At 36.0% G+C, this 13,186-nt stretch overlaps 1 protein-coding gene across 2 annotated transcripts in view; it reads left to right on the plus strand.

Annotated features, from left to right (window-relative positions):
* The window catches only part of LOC128028758 (neuronal PAS domain-containing protein 1-like), a 47,042-nt gene that overhangs the window by 19,205 nt on the left and 14,651 nt on the right, over positions 1-13,186 (plus strand). For both annotated transcript variants that reach the window (XM_052616077.1, XM_052616078.1), the window contains exons 4-5: positions 5,784-5,851; positions 7,884-7,973. In XM_052616077.1, the coding sequence (XP_052472037.1) occupies positions 5,784-5,851; positions 7,884-7,973 (158 nt within the window). The remainder of the gene's footprint in view (positions 1-5,783; positions 5,852-7,883; positions 7,974-13,186) is intronic.

The following is a 13,186-nucleotide window of genomic DNA, read 5'->3' on the forward strand; positions in this document are numbered from 1 at the left end:
AATGTATCATGTCAAATTTGGCAAATTTTCACAACTCTAAAAATTCAACCAAAACAATATTCTTTGGAAAAATATTTTTCCTAAACAGTATTATAGCCTTGTTTTCCTGTAAAGATATCTAAGCATTCTTGAAACTAGATTACTTATAGTTTAATTAACATTTTTCTTGTTTTAAAAAATAAAAATATGTTTTATTTAAAATAAAATTATTAAAATACATTTCTGAATAAACATGAGTCAGTAACTGTAGATCAATATATATTCTTAAAAAATATAATTTTCCTCAAATAATAAAATAAAATATATCATACTCATATTTGAAGAAAAAAACTACATAATAATTGTTTTATTATTATTAATAATTGTATATGTAAATAAATTTAGCAAGGTCAATTTATAAAAATAAAACAAATAAAAACATAAACAAATAAAAAATACCTGTAATTCTTGTGTGCCTTATTTTTTTTATTATTATTTTTTAACAAATTTGCTTTCACATAAATGTATCACGTAATAATGATGTTTGGATGTTTTATACAACCAAATAATGTAACAATTACAATAAATAAATGAATAAAGGAATAAAAATAAGACTGTAATATACTACAATAATAATTAGTGCTGTCATGTTCATACAGTTTTGGAATTTAAAGTTAAGATTTTCTCTCATTTCCTTTTGTCCAGGTCCCACACTGCGGTGTTTTCGACTTTTACGCCGTCTTTCCTTTTCTCCTTTCACTTGTTTCTCTTATTCTCCCTCCTGCTAGCTCTCCGTGTCTGTCTCTCTCTCTTCTGTTTTCAAGCATTTAAAGCACTGAGGGCTTTTAAGGGACGTTAATTGCACTCAAATTATGTTCGACCGTGCTAGGAGAGAGGTAACAGCTGAGACACAGAGAGAGGGGGGATGGCAGAGTGAAAGGATAATTGCAGCGGAGAGAGACATGGCGACTGGAGATGCTTTCTATTCGTCTGTCTGAGAGATTCATTCGTCCTGTCTCCATGCGTGAGGTTAGATGTGGGGGGAGCACGGGCCACTCGACACCCACCGCCCTGTAAACAAGGTGCTAGGCGATCGGCCTACGATCCCCATCAGCCAGCTGGATTGAGCAAACTAACACCAAATGAAAGTCCAGCCATGCAGTTTTCCATAGTAACATTCGAACTTTGTTAAAAGGCTGTCAGCTTTATGGAGGGGGAGAAATGAAAGAAGAACGAAATGAAAGAGAGTCAAATTGAGCTGGGTGTGGATGAGAAGAAAGTGAAATGCTAGGCTTAATTGTGTTTATGGGGTGCACTCTTAATGCTTCGTAAAAAAACGAAACGTATTATTTGTCACATAATTTACCTTTATTCCACACCGCTCTGTCCCTTCTCTGAGATACACACTGTTAATTTCCTGCTTTATGTTTATGTTTTTTTTAAAAATTCATTTAAAGAATACTTTTCCCATCACCAACACCGTTGTTTTGTGACAGTATCAAATGATAATTTGATACTGTCACATGCCTAGTCGACAGTCTCAGAGTAGCAACTCCTAGCTTACTATGTTTTCGTACTAGCTGGCATTGAGAGTGACTGACACTTAATGGTAAAAAAATTGTTAAATAATAGTAATATAATAGTATAAAGTATAAAATAGATATCTGTAAATAATAATCCTTCAGAAATAGGCCATGGGCTCTGATTGGTTAGCTAGCCCAGTGTGTTGTGATTGGCTAAACCGCCTCTAGTGTGCATCTAAATGTCCCGCCCCTCACCACAGCAGAATGTGCTCCGGTTGTATTGTAAACAACAGCATTGTTAATATTGCTTATCAGTTTGAGCCCGATTGAGAAGCAGAGGATATTATTGAAGAGGATCGTGCAGAAACTGTGCAAGCACAACTTTTAAAGGTAGGACTATGATTTTTGTTTGTTATTCTCTCATACTTTTAGATAAGCTGTTATCTGTAAATGCTATTGCTTGTGTCAGCTTTTAATATACGGTTGTATCCTGACTGCAGCTAAAATACAGCACAGCAACCGTACGCGTGTCCATGTTTAACCCTTCTCATAGCTAAGTGAAAATTAGTGTATAATTGGAAAAGTTTATTGTTAGAGCTGAGCTGAATGAGAGAGAGAAAAAGGGAGAGAAAAAGAGAGAAAGAGCATGTGCAGAGCAGGGGACAAGAGGAACAGGATTAAGATCCACGGCTTTAGAACATTGATTTTGAAACAAGTGAATCCATTAGAATGATTAGAAGACAGATTTGCGATTCATAGATGAATAGATTTTTATATCCACCTCTAGTTTTCTCTTACTCTTCTCTAAAGCAGCACAGCATGGCCTCACCCCCTTTTTTTCCGGAGGGCGGGGTTTGTCTGGGTTTGTGACATCACAAACCTGGGAAGTAACTCATTGTAGTCCCTACCATGCATTTTTGTAGGCATTAAACTGCTAGAATTTTAAAAGACAATATCTCCATTTGCATTGAACATTCAACTTCGCAACTTTGCAGATATTGTTTATGCTCAAACAGCAACATTACACACTAACTAACATTAAAAAAGTAAAATCCCAATCAACCACCCCTTTAAAGCAAATTCCCTAAACAAAATAAAAATAGAACTAAATCAGATAAATGAGGCACTGAAGAAAAAAAGTATAGTTTTTCAGTAATAATAAAAAAATAATAATAACAATATACTACTAATAATTATAATTTTACATTAGGGTGGGGTGTGATGGCCCCAGCATAGATGCAGCCCACATGATATTCCTGTTACTTTCATTAACATAAATAAAAAGAAAAAAAAGGCCTATAAACAATTGACATTATGGGGGAGGTGTAATGTCTTTAAAACACCATGAATATTTCATTATTACCAATTATTATGTTTTTTTTTTTTTTATTCATTTAAAGAATACTTTTCCCATCACCAACACCGTTGTTTTGTGACAGTATCAAATGATAATTTGATCCTCTCACATGCCTAGTCGACAGTCTCAGAGTAGCAACTCCTAGCTTACATGGAAATATAGTTTTTTTTTTTTTTTATTTACTATGTTTTCGTACTAGTTGGCATTGAGAGTGACTGACACTTTATATAATATTATAAGTATAAGTATAAAATAGATATGTGTAAATAAATAAAGATAACAACAATAACAAAATAATCATTTATTAATTCAAATAAAATAAGAAAATCAGCTTTTTTTATTTACAAATTGTTTTTATTTTTTGTTTATAGATAGATAGATAGATATATAGATAGATAGATAGATAGATAGATAGATAGATAGATAGATAGATAATAATATTTTATGTACATTTTGTAACAAAAACAAGCAATTATTAAAATATCCACAGCTCATTAAATATCCACTAATTGATTAGCTATATCAAAAAGACCCTGTTTACCCCCAGGCTGAGAAACAAACATCATCATTCTCCCCCTCTGTCCTATCGGACCCGGGTTCGACTTCGCATTAGCCTCTGCTGTAGCGTCTGACTTTGGGAAATGAGGGCCAACCATTGTCCATCCATCAGACAGTATGGATCCTGTCAGGCCTGCCCTATAGCTGGACTTCATCACTCAGACTCTGTGGGAAGACCCTCAGTGTTTAGATGAGGGGGGGTTCTAAACTATTTAATCATCAACATATATGTGACCCCAAAGACAAACAAGCAGTTCTCTGTGTCCCCACATGCACCGAGTGGTGATCCTGCTCTCTGAGCCAAACCCCTTTTCAGGCCTATGAATGGCACAGACTCATTGATATTCCTGTGAGCGGACATCATTCTTAAAGTGCCACTGAGTTTTGGGGTGTGTAGTTTGGGTGCATGTGTTCTGATGTTAAAGTAATAAATTACTAAAAACATGTCAAATAAAACTTACCGTTCATGTATTCACATTCATGTCATTCAAAACATTGCTTTCTTCAATGGAACTAAAAAGGAGATACTTTGTGAATTGTCCTGGCTGCTCTTTTCCTGATAATGAAAATGAAAAGGGGAAAGGGCTGTTAAGCCTCCAAACTGACTGGCAAAGTAAAAAAAAATACTGTTATTGTCTAAGAATAGTATTTATTTTTACTTTACTTTGCCGAAGGCTCCCATACGATTTGTTCAACGATTCATTTTTTCCAAACCCCTCGTTTGCGTGATGCTAATCTGCAGTGATTGGTCCGCATCATGTCTGATAAAGCAGTGTTTGTGAGCGCAGTGCTGCTTTGTGTACAGCGTTACAGAAGAAACCACTATTTTTATGATTCAAAAGCGGCACCTAGTGGCAAAGAATAATGTTTTCCTGGGTCTGTGCGTGCAACAATTGGGCGGGAAATATACTAATGTTTCATGTTGATATAAACATTAAACAGCTTGGGATTAGGCCATGAGGCCATTTGACTGACATGTCCAACAACCAATCACAGTTTGCTTCGTTCATCGTCACGTTTCGCGGCATGGAAATGTCGCCACAATAACAGACCGGTGTGTAAAACTCTCAGACGTGTTTTAAAGATTCTATGCCACGAACATTAAATATTTCACAGACTTTTGAAAATCCAGCGTTTAGTTTGATTTAGTTGATCCTGATAAGCGCTGTTCATCACAGTTGTAAACACACCAGCTTCTTCTTCTTGTCTTTGTTTCCAGGCAGAACGTTAAAGAACGCGACACACGTCTCGAGGAAATCCTCTAGAATTCAACCAATCCGATAACGACTTCAACATTCTTGAAGTGTTTCCACTTTTGCGTCCCAAATGCATCAGACGTTTAGTCCACGGTCCGTGAGCGTGACGTCTGAGGCTGAGACCACACACTGCATGGAAGGGCATTTTCAAAAATCCATAATAGGGGCACTTTAATAAAGAAGAACACTTAATTTGATGTATTGACTAATATAATAAAACATGTAAAGTACTTTAGTGTGAATGAATATGAAATGAATATGAAAATGAAACTTTAAAGTGTACCTCCATTGGTTGTCATTAGGGTTAATAAATGATGACAGAATTGAAATTTTTGGTCAAGTATACCTTTTATTTCTCTATCTAATGTCTCGCTCGTGTATTTTGTCGGGTGAACACTTGTATTGTGACAGCAGTACCACGGGAAAAAGGTTTCGAGAAGTGAGCTCCAGGGTTTGTCTCCCGTTTAGTAACTCAGACAAATGCTGTCATCCTCTCTCAAAACACTTATTGATTGCCACACGCATCCCAGTCACACACACACACACACACGAACATCCTGCTGTGAGTGCAGGGAATGTCAGCTGGGCTTCCACAGCAGAGATCAGAGCCAGGCATGTTTGAAATGCACCACCAATGTCATTTGTGTGATTTGTAAATGTGTTTGTTTTGTGATGACATGCGGCCCAGGATGCTATTGTGTGCTAATGGTGAATTAGCATGTCTCTGTCTGCGTTTATCAGCTCTATAAACTGACATGTGCTGTCTTTGATAGTCTCTCTGAAACAGCAGTAAAGAACTGGGAAGGTGTATTAACAGCCGCTTAATGCTATTAGCAACTGTTTCCTCCTGTATTAAACTAATAGTGTAACTGTCAAGATTTTTCATGTTTTAGAATATTATAATTTTAGAATTTAAGTTGAAGAGGTTGGAATTGTTCTTTATGCTTATATGTTTATATCATCACAGTAATAGTACTTTTCTTTTTTTAAATAACATTTAGTGATTTGATTGATCTGTTTAGGTTGGGCTTTGTTTTCATCAGATATAATATATAATTTTATAGCTTATTTTACACATTATGTGATTGCTTTTTTAACTTGTTTTTGCAGTGCGAAGAACAAGTCATTCGCTGGTTAATGACATATTTGAACAGCACCTGGGAGCTCATCTACTACAGGTAAATATACGTTTCATTTAAGTACATTTACAGATGGTAATGTTATGAACAATATTCATGTAAAGTGCATCTTTTTTATGTGACTACTGCACTCTTAAATTTCTTAATTTAATTTTTTTTTTCTTAAGATTATTTGATATTTTCAGCCTTTTACACACCATTTAAAAGCTTTGGGTTAACAAGATTTTTTTTTTTCATTGTTTATTTTATCTTTTAATTAATACTTCTATTAAGCAAGGATGCATTCAATTGATCAGAAGTGACAGGAAAAACATTTATAATGGTACTTAAGATTTCTGTTTCAAATAAATGCTGAAATAAACTTCTGTTCATCCAAGAATCCTGCAGAAATTATTTCCACAAAAGTATTAAGCAGCACAACTGTTAGGGATCATTTCTTGAGCAGCAAATTCAAAATATTAGAATGATTTCTGAAGGGTCGTTCAACACTGAAGACTGGAGTAATGATGCTGAAAATTCTGATTTGCATTAAAAAAATATATATAAATAGTTGTTTTAAATTTGCCACAATATTTCTACAATTATATAAATACATTTTATATATTAATACAGCGGAATGGGAAAAAAACACACGCTCTCAAAACGTATTTAATAAAAGTGTAACATTTTCACAATGTGTGTCATGTGAGATGCTGCAAAAGATGTGAGAGCAAGCAATGTTCAAAGATGTCTGTCTAATTAGAGTTTATTAAATCAATGAATAATAGTAATAATTTTATTTCACTTTATTTCTTTCGTTTTTTAATAAAATAATAAACTAAATAATTATGTATTATTATAGAAAACATAAAAATAAAATGCTAATATTTTTCTTATACTTTCTTTGTTTGCCTCTTTAAGAAGAATCACTTTATAATCACGTTGCTGCTGATTAAGGAATGAATGTCAGAGTTTTGAATTGTGCTTTGAAAACGGCATAGCCGAAATTTATGCTTTCAGTTTGAAAGGAAATCTTATAAAGTACAGTTTGTCGATGGTAATTGTGCATCAACAGCAACATTTTTTATTTTGGTCATGCATGCAGACCTGAGGACTTATGCACTTATGTGCACCTCTGCTAATGCAATAACATTCATACAAACCTTTTGGGTCAATTTTTGTAAATAATCACCTTCATTGTTTAAGATGATCTGTGTGCCATAAATCCTGGAATTTGGATGTCTGACTTGAAAAGGGCATTTTTTTTTTATGAGATTAAAAAATATATTATTAGAAGGTTACCTTGAGAAAAATGTAGTGTTCAGAGATGGACAGCGCTGATAGAAATCAAATTAACGCTTCTGAAAATCCTTATGATTCTTTGTCTCGTCCTCTGTCAGTAATAACTTTATAATTGTGCTTTATTTCCAGCATTCCCGTCATTCCGGTCTACTCTCATTTGCATAGTGAACCTGTCACTTGCATAAATTACTACCACCCAACATCAGTCAGTCTCAACTAAAGTGCCCACTCTGCTTCACTCGTGCCTGTGTGTTATTGGGCTTTAATGAGTCCTTTAATGGGGTGACTTATGCTTTTCATCTGCCAGCCGCTGTTTATTTTGAAGCTGTTGTGGTTTCTCTCTTGTTCTTGCTTTGATATTATTGCTTATGTCTACAGCTTGATAAATCTTGAGATTTGTTCAGAAGTGTTGTATTGCCGCTCAGGATTGATTATTTTAATTCTGAAATGTCTTCACTTTTTAAAACCGATAAAACAGCATTCACGGCCAGGAGTACTTCCATAATGTGACAAAGTGATAATTAACGAAGAAGAACATTTCATTTCATCAATTAAGTATTGCATCATGAAAAATTGATTCTAGGTGAAATAATAAAATCAAATTCAAAAATAAAAATAAGTATTTTTATTCACTTTTCACTCATTTTTTTTTTTAAGTAATGAAAGTAATTTTGTCTTTATATTGACACTAAATATGAGATATGACTGGATGTGATTGTGTTGTGTTGTGCAAGACTCCTGCTTTCAGGTAGAACAGCCAAATGATTGGTAATTGTTTCTCTCTTTGCAGTCTCTGGATGGATTTGTGTTTGTGGTCAGTCAGGAAGGCCGATTTCTGTATATCTCAGAGACTGTGTCCATCTACCTTGGCCTTTCACAGGTGAGACGAAAACACTTATAAACTGTAGCATACTTTATCCTTGGGCTGTTAATATATTGTGTTAATTAAGTGCATTTATTTTAGTTACACTTTACAATAAGGTTTTCGTTTGTTAACATTAGATTACTACACTAGTTAACATGAACTAACAATGAAAAATACTTTTCATCTCATGTCAACATTTAAACATTATTAAAATCAACAGTAACTCATTACTAAAATCAAAAGTTGTCTTTTAAATTTATTGATTTACGTGAACTAAATTATTAGCTTACATGAACCATGACCAGTTGTATTTTTATTAATATTAACAAAGATTAATACATACTGTAACAATTGCATTGCTCGTTGTTAGTAAATGCATTAACTAACATTAACTAATGCGACTTTATTGGATTATTATTATTATTATTTTAAATTGTCCCCGTCTTTAAAAACATGGCACTCATGTCGTGACACACTGAAAAAAAGTGACACAAAGGAACAGTTATATTATAGACAAACAATTAATATATATGAAATTGTTATTATAAATATTATCTTAATGTATAATTCAATGTATTATAATTATTTTTTGTTACATTTTAAATATTCATTTTTTTTGTGTGTGTGTGTAATAACACGATATGCAAGAATGCTTATTGCGTAGATCGATATGTCTATATTGGACAAATATTGAAATATGAAATTAATATGCGAGATTTATTAACTGACATGTCTTGCAGTTAATTCAGTTTAAATCTGAAATCGAGTGACAGTCCTAGTTTATGAATACACTTTCATCTGTGTTCATCTATGATTGTGGTTTTTTGTGTATTGTGAATCTCTCTGTGTCCCTGTGCTCATTTCTCCAGCTCTCTTCCTCTCTTGAGCCTCTCGTCTCCAGGTGCTTTCTCTCTGTTGATTGCCTGTGGTCTCTTGTACAGGGAATGTTAAGTCTTGCCATTTCACCCAGATGCATAAATAATAACAGTAATTACTCGCACAGCAATCAAAACGTCGCTCCAGCGAGCCGAGGTCTGTCTCGGGAACAAATCGATAGACATCTTAAAAGCCACATTGATTGTGTGGCATAAAGTACACACACACACAAACACACAGGGTGTGAGGGGGGGATGGGAGGACAGATAGTGAGATTAGGAGGGAAAATAGATGTGAATGAGTTCGGCCGGTTGAGGAGAACAAGTGGAATTGTAAGTGGTCAGCCCTTTATGGCCGCCTTGCTGTTTCATTGTTGACAAGATTCTGATTCCCGAATACCTACACGAGCAGGACGCAAGTTTCATTTTGTCTGGTTGTCTAGAAATGAAATATTCTTTCTACCTTGAACCAGATTCTCAACGTGCAGCAGCCAGGGGTGTTTCTAACCTTCTCTAGCACTGAGGCACAAGCACATCAAGTGTGCTCAAAGTTTTTCAGCGTGTTTGGTGCACCATAAGACTCTAGTGTTTGGCGCCTGACTCACCAGCGCTTCGCTGCCAGTGCTCAGTGTCTCTTCATGCAAAGAGCGGGAAAGGAAGACAGAATTGATGCTCTACGTGTATTCTATTCTTTGTTAGATTTTCCTGTCAAAAAAGTGGAGTTATTTGGAATTATTCAGCCTTTAAGAACAAGCAGAGGCCACTTCCGGGTTCTTTGGTTGTGGGTGAACTAATGTGCAAATGGCATTCTCATTGGCTGGCACTCATAATAAGTGATAATGATGTGATCAGGTTGGTAATCTTTACTGCCACGAAATAATTTAGCAGTACTATTTCACTGGGGCACAGTACTGTTTCACTGGAGCTCGTTGCCCAGTGAAAATGCTCTAGTAATGCCGCTGACGATAAGAAAATGTTGGCATAATTTCATGAACTAAATAAAAAATATTTTTCTGTTGGGTCAATGCAGCGAATCATGACTTGAACCCATTCCAGACTGTGTGGAATTATTAAACCATTCAAATGACTGGATTTCATCTGTGTACGTTCATCCAACAATGGTAAATGTGACCGCACCTTTAGGCAGCATCCTAAATCCTAAATTAACTTTGGTGGGGGAAGTCGTGGCCTAATGGTTAGAGATTCAGACTCATAATCCAAACGTTGCCAATTCGAGTCTCGGGCCGGCAGGAATTGTAGTGAATGTACAGCACTCTCTCCCTGCAGTCTAGGCGAAATATTCCCAACACAATTACAATATGTTGCTGCACTGACCAACAGAAAGCAAGTCAAAATTGCCGCCCTTCATCGAAATTTCGTGGGTGTTTTCTGTGGGAGACCTCCAGGAATGTTGGACACTTGTTGCATTTCCTTTACTATCTCGTCCAATTCATTCAAATAAGTAAATAAAATTTAATATTGACATTTATTATTCAAATAAATACTATTTCTATGAAATTTTTTCAATGTATAATTCTAAAATATTAAATAAACCGGAAGACCTTGTTTTTGTATACAAGAATAATTACACGCATTTAAAAAGCCTGAGATTGAACGGTTTTTAGGATCATAAAAATATCAGTTCAGTCAAGCGCGTCCAACTGCTGCCTGGTAGCGTTTGCACCGCCACGGTCCTTCACTCCGGCCTCTGTCTGGGTCTCAGAGGTCACACAGGAGGAAATACATTAACTGCAAGCATAAGACCCCACTTGTTACCTTGTGTCAGAGGTCATGACACACCATCGTAGATAGAGCCATCCGTTCTGGTTAATTCTTGTGACCTCTCGAAAGACAGTAGGGTTCCTTAGGCGGATTACGCAGGGTCAGGGACCTTGAGAGCGGGATGATATGCCTGCTTCCAGCTCCAGGCCTAGATGGAGGTCTAGGAGCTTAGCCTCTCTTCTCCTCTTCACGGACAAATCCAGAGCATCTGGGAAATTTGAAGGGGTGTATGGGGTGGGAAATTGATCCTGGGCCGATTAGTATGCAGACCCATCACCTTGCCCCCTCCCCATCTCTTCCTCTGCCTCCTGCTCGTCCTCTTCTCTTGCTCCTCTCCCATCAGTCAGAAGCAGACTGAGAGAGTGTTGTGGACAACTGCCCGGACGCCCCATACATATTAAATCCTAACTATTATTTATATCATGCCTTTCTCTTGTTCTCTCCCTCTCTTCGAAACCCTCTTCTTAAGACTTACCAACATCCTTTTCTCGCTTCTTCTGTTTCTCATTCCTGCTTCAGCAATTCTCTGGTTCTTTACAGATCTTTTGATGTCAGGTTTTTTGGCTTTGGGGTTCTTATGATGGCTTTCGGAAGGTAATTAATAAATTCAAACTAAATTCTTATTGCCCCCAGACATTTAAATGGTAGTTTATGGCACTGCAGTATATATGTGTTGCAGCACTACTGTGTCTAGTTAAACACAGTTAAACTTAAGTGTCTCAAGACACTTGTGTTTTATTCCATTTCACTGTGGTTAGCTGATTTCGAATGAAAGAACGTGTCCTGTGTGAACAGCCCCTGACCACACTTACAGAGAGCAGCACAGAATAAGTAAGGAGATGGGGTGTAACAATGCAGGCGTTTCGAGACAAGCTTTTCAAAGTTTCACTGTTTTAAAATCACAGCACCCATTGAAGACACAATGTGAAATAAATATATTCTAGGCATTTTATTATGTATTTTATATTGCTATTTTGTGAAGGTTTTGCTCAAGTTAAAGACGAGGTACATAGCCAATGTAAAAAAAAAAGTTATTTGTACTTTAGAATTGGAAAGTAATATAAATACTTAAATGTAGCAGTGAACTAAACAATACTTTCCAAAGCATTGCGGATCAGATTAAGTGCTCCACATCAGACCACCTGTCTGCTGGATTTACCTCCACCTTTACCTGTCAATTAGCAAACACGGGCTTAAAACCTCAGACTCTTCACAATTCATCCCTCAACCGATACCCAATTACACAGCTCTACTCTTTACTCCACCGTATATCCCTCTTCTTTCTGCTCTTGCCTTTGTTTGCATGCAACCTGCCTTCCACACACACATTAGTGTCCTTGACGGCCAGCAGAAAATCCTTTAAAATCCCTCTGTAAATGGATCTAATCCCATAATAAATGGGACCCTTTGTCCCACAGACAATGGTGTGAGGGAGAAATCAACCTTTTATCAAGATACTGTAGAATTAAATCTGACCCACACATGATGTTTTAATAGATCCAGGAGTCACAGAAATGCAAATGAGATTATTTCACCCTTATAATATAATTCATATATATATGTGTATATACAACAGTACACTGGGACACTGTATAAATTGTGAGTAAAAAAAGGAATGAAATAATTTACAAATCTCATAAACTTATATTTTATTCACAATATAATATAGGTAATATATAAAATGTTGAACGTGAGACATTTTGAAATGTCATAACAAATATTGGCTCATTTTGGATTTCATGAGAGCTACAAATTAAAAAAAAAGTTGGGACAGGCAGCAATAAGAGGCTGGAAAAGTTAAATGCACATATAAGGAACACCTGGAGGACCAATTTGCAACTTATTAGGTCAATTGACAACATGATTGGGTATAAAAAGAGCCTCTCAGAGTGGCAGTGTCTCTCAGAAGTCAAGAAGGGCAGAGGATCACCAATTCCCCCAATGCTGCGGCAAAAAATAGTGGAGCAATATCAGAAAGGAGTTTCTCAGACAAAAATTGCAAAGAGTTTGAAGTTATCATCATCTACAGTGCGTAATAACATCCAAAGATTCAGAGAATCTGGAACAATCTCTGTGTGTAAGGGTCAAGGCCGAAAAACCATACTGCATGCCCGTGATCTTCGGGCCCCTTAGACGGCACTGCATCACATGCAGGAATGCTACAGTAATGGAAATCACAACATGGGCTCAGGAATACTTCAAGAAAACATTGTCGGTGAACACAATACACCGTGCCATTCGCTGTTTTCGGCTAAAACTCTATAGGTCAAAAAAGAATCCATATCTAAACATGATCCAGATGCCCAGGAGTTTTTTCTGAGCCAAGGCTCATTTAAAATGGACTGTTACAAAGTGAAAAACTGTTCTGTGATCAGACGAATCAAAATTTGGAGTTCTTTTTGGAAAACTGGGACGCAATGTCAAGATATTTCTTATATTGTTTTTTTTTTTTCTTTCTTTTTTGGATATACAGTACTTTGCAAAAAACTTGTGCCATTAGTATTTTCATCAACAAAATGAATGGTTTTAAAGGGGGGGTGAAATGCTCGTTTTCACTCAATATCCTGTTAA

Source organism: Carassius gibelio, chromosome A15 (assembly GCF_023724105.1).
Source record: "Carassius gibelio isolate Cgi1373 ecotype wild population from Czech Republic chromosome A15, carGib1.2-hapl.c, whole genome shotgun sequence".
Taxonomy (NCBI): domain Eukaryota; kingdom Metazoa; phylum Chordata; class Actinopteri; order Cypriniformes; family Cyprinidae; genus Carassius; species Carassius gibelio.